At 40.3% G+C, this 13,296-nt stretch overlaps 1 protein-coding gene across 6 annotated transcripts in view; it reads left to right on the plus strand.

Annotated features, from left to right (window-relative positions):
- The window catches only part of RGL1 (ral guanine nucleotide dissociation stimulator-like 1), a 295,913-nt gene that overhangs the window by 202,547 nt on the left and 80,070 nt on the right, over positions 1–13,296 (plus strand). For all 6 annotated transcript variants that reach the window (XM_011934156.1, XM_011934152.1, XM_011934155.1 and 3 more), the window contains one exon: positions 11,470–11,678. In XM_011934156.1, coding sequence (XP_011789546.1) covers positions 11,470–11,678 — 209 coding nt within the window. The remainder of the gene's footprint in view (positions 1–11,469; positions 11,679–13,296) is intronic.

Raw genomic sequence — 13,296 nt, forward strand, 5'->3', positions numbered from 1 at the left:
AACTAATTTTTTTTTTTTCGTATTTATAGTAGAGATGGGGTTTCTCCATGTTGGCCAGGCTGGTCTCAAACTCCTGACCTCAGGTGATCCTCTCGCCTCAGCCTCCCAAAGTGCTGGGAATACAGGCGTGAATCACCGCGCCTGGGCTTCAGTGTATCTTTCAAAGAGATGTATTCAGGATACAAGAAACTGTTTTTCATAGAACTTTGCCCTAGGTTTGATCACCTGGTAACATGCTTGAAAGACACCTGATGGGTTTATCAGTAGCCAATTCTAGCAAGCCCATGATCTAGGAATATTATCCGTGCCAAAAACAGTACTGAGGGATAGAATACTTGCCAGAGGCCCTGCAGCCCAGAGCTTTGTGTGAATCATAAAGCTACATCTTACATCTGAATTTATAAGTCCACATAGACTTTAAAGATTTCATTTTGGAGGGGAAGGGATCAAACTAAACAGTGTTGTTATTGCTTGAATTCCAAGATTCAGGGGAGTAATGATTTTATTGTCATTTTGAATAATGGGGCTTTGGTTTTTAACATTATGATAATAAGTAATCATAATAGTGGGAACTAAATGTTCCCATGGGAATTGCCTAGGGAAAGTGAAGAAGATTCCTTAATGTGGTATACAGAATAATAATCAAAAATGAATGACTTGACTGTAAAGTTGGGAAACATCAGTCAGTTGCCACCCTTCCCCGTACTCTCCCTGGAGGATTGGTGAAGGAGCACTTATAAATCTCACAAGGAGATAAAGCCCCATGGAGCTGTCTGTGGGATTTATGGCATGCTGGGAAAGCTTCTGGGCTGTGGAGAAGCCTCTCCATTCATAACAGGCTTCATTCGCAGAGAATATTAGGTCACACAGACGCTCACTACCCGCTGCTGACCTTTACAGACAGAGATTGGCTGCGCTGCACAAAAACAGAATGGACTCCAGCAAGCCAGGGCACCTGTTAACCTGTGACCTCAGATTGTGAAGACCTTGGACATTTGAGGCTCTGAATGAGAGAAAAAGGAGAGAGCTATGAATTTTGAAAGTTCACTCTGGATACTAATTTGTATGTGACAATTTGTGATCTTATTTGGCAAATGGAGCAGTGACTATTTTAATTCAAACTTCCCTCCCCCCATGCAGCTCTAAATCCTTGAACTTCTCAAAATTACATGTGATGTATTCCTTTTATAAAGTAGGTAACGAAGTCATTGAAACTAAGTTTTTGCCCTAGGTCTGATAGTAAATTGGTTCCAAATGGAAATGCAGTCTGTTTATTCATAGCACCTTAGTTCAGCAGTCTCCAACCTTTTTGGCACCAAGGACCGGTTTTGTGGAAGACAGTTTTTCCATGAATGGGGGTTGAGGGGTGTTCGTTTCAGGATGAAACTGTTTCACCTCAGATCATCAGGCATTAGTTAGATTCCCATAAGAAGTGTACAACCTAGGTCCCTCGCATGTGCAGTTCACAATAGGCTTGGCGCTCCTATGAGAATCTACTGTCTCCACTGATCTGACAGGAGATGGAGCTCAGGCGATAATGCTGGCTCACCTGCCACTCACCTGCTGTGTGGGCCAGTTCCTAACAGGCCATGGACTGCTACTGGTCCGTGGTGCAGGGGTTGGAGACCCTTGCCTTAGTTATTAGCATTCTGAGTTTTAAGCAGAAAAGTATCAGCTAAAAGTGAAATTATTTTATTTGAAAAATGTGGTCAGCAAACTTCTTAAAATCCACTTAATATTTAAATTTGCTTTCTGGGAAACTTTGGAATCCTTAAAGGATGACCAGAATGTCAGAAATGGAGATTTGTGTTAGAGAATATAGAATCTGTTATGGATTAATGTTGAATCAAGACTGCAAGAGTACTGCTCTTTTTCAGGAGATGAGAAACATAGCTTCCTGTTTCCTTCAGGAGGGTTCCTGGACTCTATCTAGGAAACCCTACTGAGACAGGGTGGTAAAGGGGGATGGGATTTCTGTGTGATAAAACACTAGTTACTGTTTGTTATTCCACCTCCCTTAACATCTTCCTGCGGATGAAGGGTATTCATCATAGAAGCCTGACCATGTGGCTTCATTCTAACAAGTGGCTTCAAGCAAGGTCAACTCTTGGGGCTCTGGTAGTTTTTTCAGAGCACATTCGTTTGTCATACACATGCTCTTCTACCTCTCCTGCATCCACATTTCTACTTTCTTCATACTTCAGATGCATAATTCCCCTCTTCTATCAGATAAAGATCATAGTGACAACACAAATACCTTAACTGGAACGTACACAGAAAGAAAATGTTTCAGCCAGTGCGAAGGTGTCTCTTGACATTGACACAATGTGAGGGAGACTTCTGGGCAGGGGTATGCTAATAAACTGGCCCTCCAAAATAAAAGCCCTTATTTGTAGCATTGCTAATTTTCATGGCATAAATAGTGTCACCACGGCTGAACTCACACTACAAACATAATGCCATTGAACACGGGGGTGAGGAGTGTGCACATTTGGCTCATGCAAGGGATTCAAGCTGGCTCCAGCATACCGCTGGCTGGGTCTTGATATGTTTGCATAATTAGAGGGAAGGTACATATGTCAGCATGCATGTGAATCTGCTGGTGAAGATTTCTTCTGGTTTCTCTGCCCAGAAATGCCATCATAGATCAGACAACGTATGAATTTGCCACATGTGCAAGTGCCTCTTCTAGTGCTGCCCATCTTTACTCTTGAAACCCTCTTAATTTTGGTGTTCATCCAGATACCATCCTTAGCCTACTACTCTTCCTATTTTAATTGATGTAATGTCTGCATATTTCCGTCTTAGACCCTTCTCCCAACTTTCAGATTCTAACTGCCTATTGGACTTAACATTGGCATGTTCCCCAGAGTACCTCAAGTTCTACATTCCAAAATGGAATTCAGTACTTATCCCACCAAAATCTGACTTCCTCCCCTCAATTTTCTTTCATATAGGTGGCACCATTATCTTTCCGGCCATCCACACTAGAAATCAGGTGAAGTTTCCGGATTCTTTATTTTCCTTCATTTTATCCTCTACATCCAGTTGATCGGAGGTCTTGATGATCTTCTTTTTGATTATTAGATGGGAGGGTAAATGTGTCCTTCCCATCTGCTACCTTCTCCATTCCTATTATCATTGTATTAGTTAAAGCCCTTGCAGTTGCTTATCTGGAGTATCCACAACTTTTGTACTGGTTTTTCCAACTTTAAAACTGTCCTCATCAAGTCTGTCCTCCACAATGATTTCCTTGACCCTGCTTAAAACCTCATCATTGGTCTCCCATTTCAACAGGACATGGAGTCTCAGCTCCTTAGCATGCAACCAAAGTCCTCCATAATCAGGTAGTCTCCCGCTGCTCTCCAGCCAAAGCATTCCTTTCCTCTGTCATATTGCTTATGCAACCACACATTTTCCCCCTGTAGTGGTGGAAAGGTATGCCTTTCCTCACCCGTCATAAGGGTCATCGGTAACTCTTATAACAAAAGACAGGTTGACAAGAGAAAAGCATAACAGATTTCTTTAATCAAAGTTTTATGTGACATGGAAGCCTTCAGGAATAATGGCCCTAAGACCCAGGGGAAACTTTCCATTTTTATGCTTAAGAGTCAATGAAGAATGGACAGCCATGTGGAAATGTGATTGGATGAAAAGGGTATGATCTAATGGTAGTAGACTAAGGGGGAACCCAGCAAGGCCTGTCTTTTCAGATTCTTCCTGGCCGCTCTGTGTAGCATTCTTTCCCCCTGGGTGTGGGCCAGGACCCCTCTGGAACAGGGGTCTTATGATCTATCAGACAAGGTAGGTCAGAGAATTTATGGCAAGCTTCTAAACAAAAAGGTGAGGGAGGTTGGAGCACTATTTCCAGGCTTTAAGCCTTGCTTTAGGGTTAGAGGGGGTTCTAGTTTCTATGACTCACCTTGGGAAAGGAGGAATCCTGGTTTCTATGATTCACTTCAGGGAGAAAGAAGTGCAGGGGACAGTAGGGCAGGAAAAGGTCAGAGAGAGAATTTGCTTCTGAGGCTGCTTCTGAGGCCTTCCAATTCCTTTATTTATTTATTTATTTATTTATTTATTTATTTATTTATTTATTTATTTATTTTTTTGAGACAGAGTCTCGCTCTGTTGCCCAGGCTGGAGTGCAGTTGCGCGATCTCGGCTCACTGCAAGCTCCGCCTCCCGGGTTCATGCCATTCTCCTGCCTCACCCTCCCCGGTAGCTGGGACTACAGGTGCTCGCCACCGCACCCAGCTAATTTTTTGTATTTTTAGTAGAGACGGGGTTTCACTGTGGTCTCAATCTCCTGACCTTGTGATCCGCCCGCCTCAGCCTCCCAAAGTGCTGGGATTACAGGCGTGAGCCACCGCGCCCGGCCTCCAATTCCTTTAGTTCAAAGTCCTCAGCATGTCAAAATTCCAAACTTTGGGATATCATTTTCATGACTTTGTCAATGCTTGTTTCTCTGCCTACTGTGCCCTCCCCAGCATAGTTAACTCTTATTCATTATGTGAAACCCAGTGCAGGCCAAGTATGGTGGCTCAGGCCTATAATGCTAGCACTTTGAGAGGCCAAGACAGGAGAATCGCTTGAGTCCAGGAGTTTGAGACCAGCTTGGGCAACATAGTGAGACCTTGTCTCTACAAAAAAAAAAAAAAAAAAATTAGCTGGAGTGGTGCATACCTGTAGTCCCAGCTATTTGGGAGGCTGAAGTGGGAGGACTGCTTGAGCCTGGGAGGTTGAGGCTGCATTGAACCCTGATTGCATCACTGTACTGCGACCTGGGCAATAGAGCTGGACTGCATCTCTAACAAACAAACAAAACAAAACAACCCAGTACAGGCAGAACCTACTTAGGAAGCCTTTTCTGATACCTCCTTTACACTGGGCTCCTCTTGGTGCTTCCTCCATGTCTTGCCTCTCTCTGCATCATTTTACTCACATTTTATTGTAGTGGTTTCTTTGTGTCTGTTTCCTTCACCAGACTGAGTAACTTGGTTGCCAGAACCGCATGTTATTTACCTTTATATGTCTAGTACCTTGTACAGTGCCTGGCACATAATACCGTTTAGTTAATGTGTGGCTGAATATGTAGATGAATAAATGGAAAAGACAGCCACTGTGTATGTGCTAGTAGCGTAAAAATACAGGATACACAATTACGTTTCAAATTCAGATAAATAACAAATAGTTTTTTTTTTTAGTATGCATAGATCTAGTTTTTTTTTAGTATGCATAGATCTCAAACATGGAATGGGACATACTTATACTACATAGTATGTAATTATTCATTATTTCTCTGAAATTAAAATTTCACTGGGCATCCTGTAATTGATTTGTCAACCCCAACCTAGCAAAAAAGTGAGTTCACATGCAAAATATTAGGTTAGCGCAAAGGTGATTGTGACAAGTTTTGGTTTAAGTTTTATTAAGTTTGCCACTACTTTTAATGGCAAAAATCATAATCACCTGTGTACCAACCTAATAAAAGTTCACACAAAGCAGAAGCTTGTGTTGAGCTTGACATCATGGGCCCTAAAGTATTTTCTAGACTTTACCTTAACATCTCTGAGTGTCCTGTGTGTAAATAGTCACTGTATTACTCAGGTGTACTGGCCTTGTCATGTTCTGCTGCGTGTCACTACATACATGATTTCTGCTGAGAGAATGATGCATGGTGAAGAAATGTATGCATTTGAGTAATTTGGAGAGATGAGCAGAGCTTATTTGTGAGTCAGCTTGTGGATTTTTCTGTACAGGTTGAGTATCCTTAATCTTAAAACCTACATTCAAAGTGCTCCATCATCCATGCTCATTGCAATGTTTTGCATTTTGGATTTTCAGAATGGGGATGCTTGAATGGTAAGTATAATGGGAATACTTCAAAATCTGAAAAAATCTGAAATCCAAACCACTTTCAGTCCCAAGAATTTGAGATTAAAGATCCTCAGCCTGTATTGTGGTGGTTTGTCGTTGCTGGAGAGTGGTTGTCGGGCATTTGAAAAGGACGTATTAAACTTACTTTTGGTGTTTGGGGCTGAATGTAGGGATTGGGTATGGGTTTTAGATTTTTGGAGGGAGTTAACAGCTAGAATAGTACTCACTATTTACTTTGCTGCTCAGGCCAAGATGCCTGAGAACTGATCCACTGAAGGGTAATCATGGTGTGGAGGACTCCATACTGTCTCCATTCTAATGAGGTTGTTTACTTAACACGTTCCCTGTTAAACTATCAGATGACTGAAGTACTATTTTGATTGAAGGGATTTTTTTTTTTTTTCAAATTAGAAACACCCAACTGGTTAACAGTTTATGTTTTAAAAGGTGAAAGACTTTATTTCTCCATGACTGGAAACAGAATTGAAATATGGCATCTTTCATCTCTCACATGCCCTTTTTCCTTCCTGTCTCATGCCAAAATCGGTAATTATGGAAATTACCTGGTAGGACACTTGGGCACAATTTTAAATATTTGCCCCATAGGACTCAGACATGTTCTCTTAGAAAAAGCTGGATTCTAAAGGCACAAAGATCAACCAAAAAAACAACATGAAACATTTTTGTGGTCTCAGTACCATGATCTTGTCAGTAAAGCGACGGTCTATGATTAAATCCAGATTGAACTGTTTCCTGTTAGCGTGCTAACCCACAGGGCAGGCTCAGGCCTCCGTGTCTTGCTTTCTAAGTCTGGGTTCTTAAGCACTTGTCTGACAAGGGTTCCACCCCTTTCGTCTTAAACTTTAATTCAAAGTTACTAAGATAATATAAGCAAAAACAAGTCCTAAAGTCTCTTAAAACACTTATAGATCTATTGAATCTTTTCCTGCAAAAATGAAACTTTTAACATTTTAGCTTCTCTCCTCAGGCCATATGACAGAGTATTTTTTTGTGTTTCCCCTCTAAACAATTTCATTTCAAAATAATTTCAGTGGTAAGCAGATTAAGTTTTTGTTTCATAAAAAATGTACTCTATTTGAATGTTGGCAAATTAGAAATCATCAGATATTTCCCCTGCCATAATAAGCAGATATTAGGATATTTAGCCAATCTACAGAAAAGGACATTAAGCAAATTCTCTGATAACATGCATTGTTATTTTTTGTGAGAATGATTGTAGGCACAAGAGCAATTCTTATTTTATGATATTGTCTTTGATGTTCACTTTGAAAATTATTTTTTAAATCTAAAATTTCAAAATATTTTATTAGTCTTCTGTTAGGTCACATGTGGTTCTTCCTAATGCACAGATGCAAACACTGAGGAACAAATACTGTTAAAGGGACTTACAGGAATCACGTATGCATATTGAAATATTTTTCTGAGTAAAAAAGCACTGAAAGGAAGAGGCTGGGTTAATGAGAAACGTAATTCCATTTCCAAGGGAGAACCCTGGCTTTCTGCCAAATCTCTGCTTTCTGGCAGGAAATGGGACCCACTTCATCAGATCCTTTGACAAGCATTTTTCTCAGTGTTTGAATTTTGGGACACATCAATACTCAGTGAAAAGATAGTTCTTTTAAATAATCATTACTTTTGATAAGAAAGATTTAGTATTAGAGTTTCCATTGTAAATAAAATAAGAATCGTCAAATTTCAACGTCGTTTGGTAAGGGAACACTGATATTATCACAAGGCGAGGAAGCTTGATTTAAATCAGAGTTTGACTATCCCTAACCACTGAGAAGCCATTCCTTTTGTTGTTAATATTTGACATTGAAGTATATTTTCATGGGTTTTGTTTGTTTGTTTGTTTGCTTTTGAGATGGAGTCTTGCTCTGTTGCCCAGGCTGGAGTACAGTGGCATAATCTCCAGCCCACTGCAACCTCTGCCTCCCAGGCTCAAGTGATTCTCCTGCCTCAGCTTCCTGAGTAGCTGGGACTGCAGGCACATACCATTACACCTGGCTAATTTTGTACTTTTAGTAGAGATGGGGTTTCACCATGTTGGCCAGGCTGGTCTCGAACTCCTGACCTCAGGTGATCCACCCACCTTGGCCTCCCAAAGTGCTGGGATTACAGGTGTGAGCCACCGCTTCCATCCTGAAGTATATTTTCTAACTTCTACTTTTGAATATCATGCAGGCTGACAATTATTTTGGCCAGGTCTTTTGAAGTGACAAAGTACAAAACGCAAAAACATCCTTACATTTTTGGATTAATAAAGAGATCAAAGGAATACACATTTGAAAATAAAAATTAATATTACATTTTATAACGTTTTGATTTTTCTTTTTTAAAATGAAAAGTGGTAAATATGAGTTAAGTTTTAAATGCATTACAATAATTTAATAAGCCAAAATTTTTCAAAGTATGTGCATTCTGAAGTTCTACAAGATGCTGTGAGACTAAAGAGAAATCCATTTGGAAATGCCATATACCATATCCCTCTCTTGGAGTTGAATAACACGTTGGCATATTAAAGTGTATGAGAAATCCTGCAGTAAAGAGATGTCACTGACTTTCTTGAATTCTATAGTTCCCAAACTTGACCACAGGACTTTTTTTTTGGAACTAGTGTTTTACAGCACACACTTAAAGCAACAGTGAACCAAATAATTAATAACATAAAGAATTCTAAACCATATATCTTTTTCACTTATTGTTTCTGATAAAGTTAATTGGAGCTTCTGGGGAACAGATGGGTCCTAGAAGGTTTGTTCTAAAACTACATATAGAGTGATAAAGAACAGCTATTAGACCCTGATCTGAGTCAACTGTCTTAAGAGGCCTAAAGAAACGTTTGATATTTTGCCTGAACCAGATCCCTCTCCCTAGAAAACTTTAAAAAATTAAGTAAAGAGATAAAGCCATCTACCACATAAGCTGGAGTCTTAATTTTAATTCCTGTTAGCAGTTTGACATGATGACATTAAGCTATTCTAACCCCCTTCTGAAAGCAGTTGCCACCACTCCGGTCTTTCTGAAAGCAATCCCATCTGTTAGTTTCCTTCCAGTAGTTTGATTTCTGACAGGCCAGTTGAAGGAAAAGCAAACATGCTACTTAGTAAGCACAATATCATCATTAGAGATCCACTTCTCTCTTATTTGCGTCTCTTCTTTAATTTTCACATGATTATTTCAATTTAGGAAATCTGATATAAAACAATTCAACTTACGATTCAGATAAACCGCCTGGCGATTGTTTGCATCACTTAGGATTATTTTTGCTTTAGAAATAGACCTCCTCTCTGTAGAGCAGTCTCCTTAGTGCCTATGAAGGATGAGTTAAACTTTCAAAATTGCATCTCTGTATAATTTGTTAGGCACAGATTACTGAAGAATGTAAGGCACACCAATATTTTTCTTCATTTTAATTCTCTTCCCTCATACTCAAAATTTAAGCTGTAAAGATTTTATTACCAATGAATTTTTATGTATTATGGTTTATATCTACCAAGGTACAATTATATCTACCAATATTCATTTACAGTTTCATTTTTCGTGTGCTAGCTGCTTCTCATGAGTAAATGTCTTCTTTTAGACTTTGCAAGTTTCCAGAAGGCAGGGTCATACACCCACCCACCCTTTTCATCACTCCCCAGAGCTTAACCCAGTGCTGCTTGGTAAAACCGTTTTCTCAGTCAGCTCTGTTGATTGCAGATGATATTGAATCAAAATGCACATTGCCCTCTGTGGACTGAAGAAAGTCAGATCATAGTTCCATCTCCATAGATTTCCACGGAGAATATACTCCAACCATGGCCAGTTTTTCAAGCTATCAACATGATGTCAGCTGGCTCACACAAATTCTTAAAATTTAACAATCCGTTCTCCAAAACCAGTATGAGTCGGCTCCAGCACCCTGCCATAGGAGCTGTCTTTAGGAATGAGTTTGCAAAAATTTTTTCCCATTCTGTAGGTTGCCTGTTCAACCATTGTGGAAGACAATGTGGCGATTCCTCAAGGATCTAGAACCAGAAATACCATTTGTTCCAGCAATCCCATTACTGGGTATATACTCAAAGGATTATAAATCATTCTACTATAAAGACACATGCACATATATGTTTACTGTGGCACTGTTCACAATAGCAAAGACTTGGAACCAACCCAAACACCCATCAGTGATAGACTGGATAAAGAAAATGAGGCACATATACACCATGGAATACTATGCAACCATAAAAAGGATGAGTTCATGTCCTTTGCAGGGACATGGATGAAGCTGGAAACCATCATTCTCAGCAAACTAACATAAGAACAGAAAACCAAACACTGCATGTTCTCACTCATAAGCGGGAGTTGAACAATGAGGACATATGGACACAGGGAAGGGAACATCACACATCGGGGCCTGTCAGCAGGGGTGAAAGACTAGGGCAGGGATAGCATTAGAAGAAATACCTAATGTAGATGATGGGTTGATGGGTGCAACAAACCACCATGGCACGTGTATACCTATGTAACAGACCTGCGTATATATCCCAGAACTTAAAGTATAATAATAATAAAAAAAGGAATAAAAAACCCAGCAACAACAACAACAAAAAAGGATGAGTTTGGCCAGGCGCAGTGACTCATGCCTCTAATCCCAACACTTTTGGAGGCTGAGGTGGGTGGATCACCTGAGGTTAGGAGTTTGAAACCAGCCTGGCCAACATGGAGAAAACCTGTCCTTACAGAAAATGCAAAAATTAGTCAGGCATGGTGGCAGGTGCCTGTAATCCCAGCTACTCGGGAGGCTGATGCACAGGATTGTTTGACCGCAGGAGGCGGAGGTTGCAGTGAGCCGGGATCATGCCTTTGCACTCCAGTCTGGGCGAGAGAGCAAGAGTATGTCTCAAAAAAAAAGAGAATGAGTTAGAAAACTTTCCGTGGAAGAAAACAAAGGGAATGCTTGCTAAACCTGATCCTGGGATCATTAAAAATGTCCTTGGTAAAATTATGCCAGCAAACTAGTTATTGATAGGAGAGTAAGTAGAAGCAAATGTAACCATTATTAAGTAATACTTCTACTTCTAGAAAGGAAGGAAACACACATACCTCCACCACCACCACCACCCTACCACACTAAACTCACAGGAGAGAGCATTGCCTTATGTGACGTGTAGAGAAATTAAGTAAGAGTGAGGGTAGGCTGCATGCAGTGGCTCACACCTATAATCCCAGCACTTTGGGAGGCCGACGTGAGAGGGTTGCTTGAACCCAGGAGTTAGAGACCAGTCTGGATAACATAGCGCAACACCATCTCTACCAAAAACAAAAGTACGAAGATTAGCAGAGCATGGTTGCCTGAGCTGTAGTCCCAGCTACTTGGGAGGCTGAGACAGGAGGATCACTTGAGCCTAGGAGCTCCAAGCTGCAGTGAGCTGTAATCACACCATGGCTCTCCAGCCTGGGTAACAAAGGGGATAAATACATAAGAATGAGGGGAAACATAACAGGCTATGGCCTTCAACTATTTCAATGCTTCCAGTTTTACTTTAGGGAGTCATTCCTCCTTATGGTAATTGTTAATTTATTATGCAGGTTGAAGGGGACCAGCTGCCTCCAGGACACACAGTCAGTCAATATGAGACCTGTAAGATCAGGACCATAAAAGCTGGCACCTTGGAGAAGCTTGTGGAGAACCTGCTGACAGCTTTTGGGGACAATGACTTTACCTATATCAGCATCTTTCTGTCAACGTACAGAGGCTTTGCCTCCACTAAGGAAGTGCTGGAACTGCTACTGGACAGGTAAGAAAGTAAAGGAGCTTACGAAGTGAAAGAAATGTAGACTGTTTATGGAATGGAGCACGAGGTTCTGAATCACCTGCACTTGGTATGCGGAGAGAGATATGTGAGGAAAGATTAACGGGAAGGGATGACCTTTGGCACAAATGGCAAGAAGATCATTCAGGAGCCACTTTTGGTCTGTTGCTGGGGAAAAATGTCTCCTAAAAGATTTATGAAAGAGTTGAGAGTAAATACTGTAAATCTAGATTCAGTTACTTTATGGATTTCATTCACTATTTGCCACCCTAAATTTCTCCATATTTTTATAATTTTATATTATTCAGTAAATAATCAGTTGACCAAGAATTTTACTGGGATGTTTTGGGAATGAAATGTGCTAATATGTATGCAGTGAGGAGCGCACTCTTAGACCCACAGGAAGCAGCTTAGGAATGGTGGCGATGATGATGTGATGCTAGTGATAACTATCAACAGTCAGCATGTATTGGCTGTTTTACGGATCTGCACATAAATATCATCCTTGATCCGTATTGTTAAGCTACATATTACATGTAGCAGAGCAGTATACATTGAAATTTACACATTGTTAATCTTTAGATTTTCCTCATTATTTCTGTTTTATTTAGAATTAAACTTGGTCTTTCAGAAAATATCATTAAATCAACTTGATAGTGGGAGGAAGAAAACTGTCAGCCAAATAATTGTTTTAGAATCAGGAGAATCCTCATCTAAATCCTTATATTCTGAGGTTTCCTGCATAAGGAAGGAAATGAGATATGGCTTTTTTTTGGGCTTGTTGAGTATTGATGTTTGTTAACGAAATTTTTTTGTTTTGAAAGTAATTTGTGCTCATGCTAAAAGTTCTTAACACTGTGAAAGAGTATGCAAAATATTAAAGTTTATTCATATTGCTACCTTTTCCCCAAATAATATTTATTAGATTTAAAAATATTAGTAGGCCGGGCGCGGTGGCTCTTGTTCTTTGTCCATGCTGGAGTGCAGTGGCATAATCATAGCTCACTGCATCCTCCAACTCTGGGGCTCAAGAGGTCAGCCTCAGCCTCCTGAGTTGCTAGGATGGCAGATACATGCCACCATGCCTGGCCAATTTTCAATTTTTACTTATCTGTGTATGTTGGAGATTTTTACTCATTAAGTGAATTAGTATATATAAAAGGCTTAGAACAGTGGCTGGCATATTGAAAGCTCAAAAAATGTAATTCTTATTTCAAAATCAGCACCTATAGATGAATCTATCAAAATCTTTTCAATAGCTTTATAATATTTATTGAATGGGTTATTATATGGATAGATATTTCTCTCCAGTTTTTAATTTTTTTTTTTGAAACGGAGTCTTGCTCTGTCTCCAGGCTGGAGTGCAGTGGCGTGATGTCGGCTCACTGCAACCTCTGCCTCTTGGTTTCAAGCGATTCTCCTGCCTCAGCCTCCCAAGTAGCTGGGATTACAGAAATATGCCACCATGCCCAGCTAATTTTTGTATTTTCAGTAGAGATGAGCCTTCACCATGTTGACCAGGATGATCTTGATCTCTTGACCTTGTGATCTGCCTGCCTCAGCCTCCCAAAGTGCTGGTATTAGACGCGTGAGCCACCGCACC

The sequence above is a fragment of the Colobus angolensis genome, unplaced genomic scaffold (genome assembly GCF_000951035.1).
Source record: "Colobus angolensis palliatus isolate OR3802 unplaced genomic scaffold, Cang.pa_1.0 Scaffold132, whole genome shotgun sequence".
NCBI lineage: Eukaryota > Metazoa > Chordata > Mammalia > Primates > Cercopithecidae > Colobus > Colobus angolensis.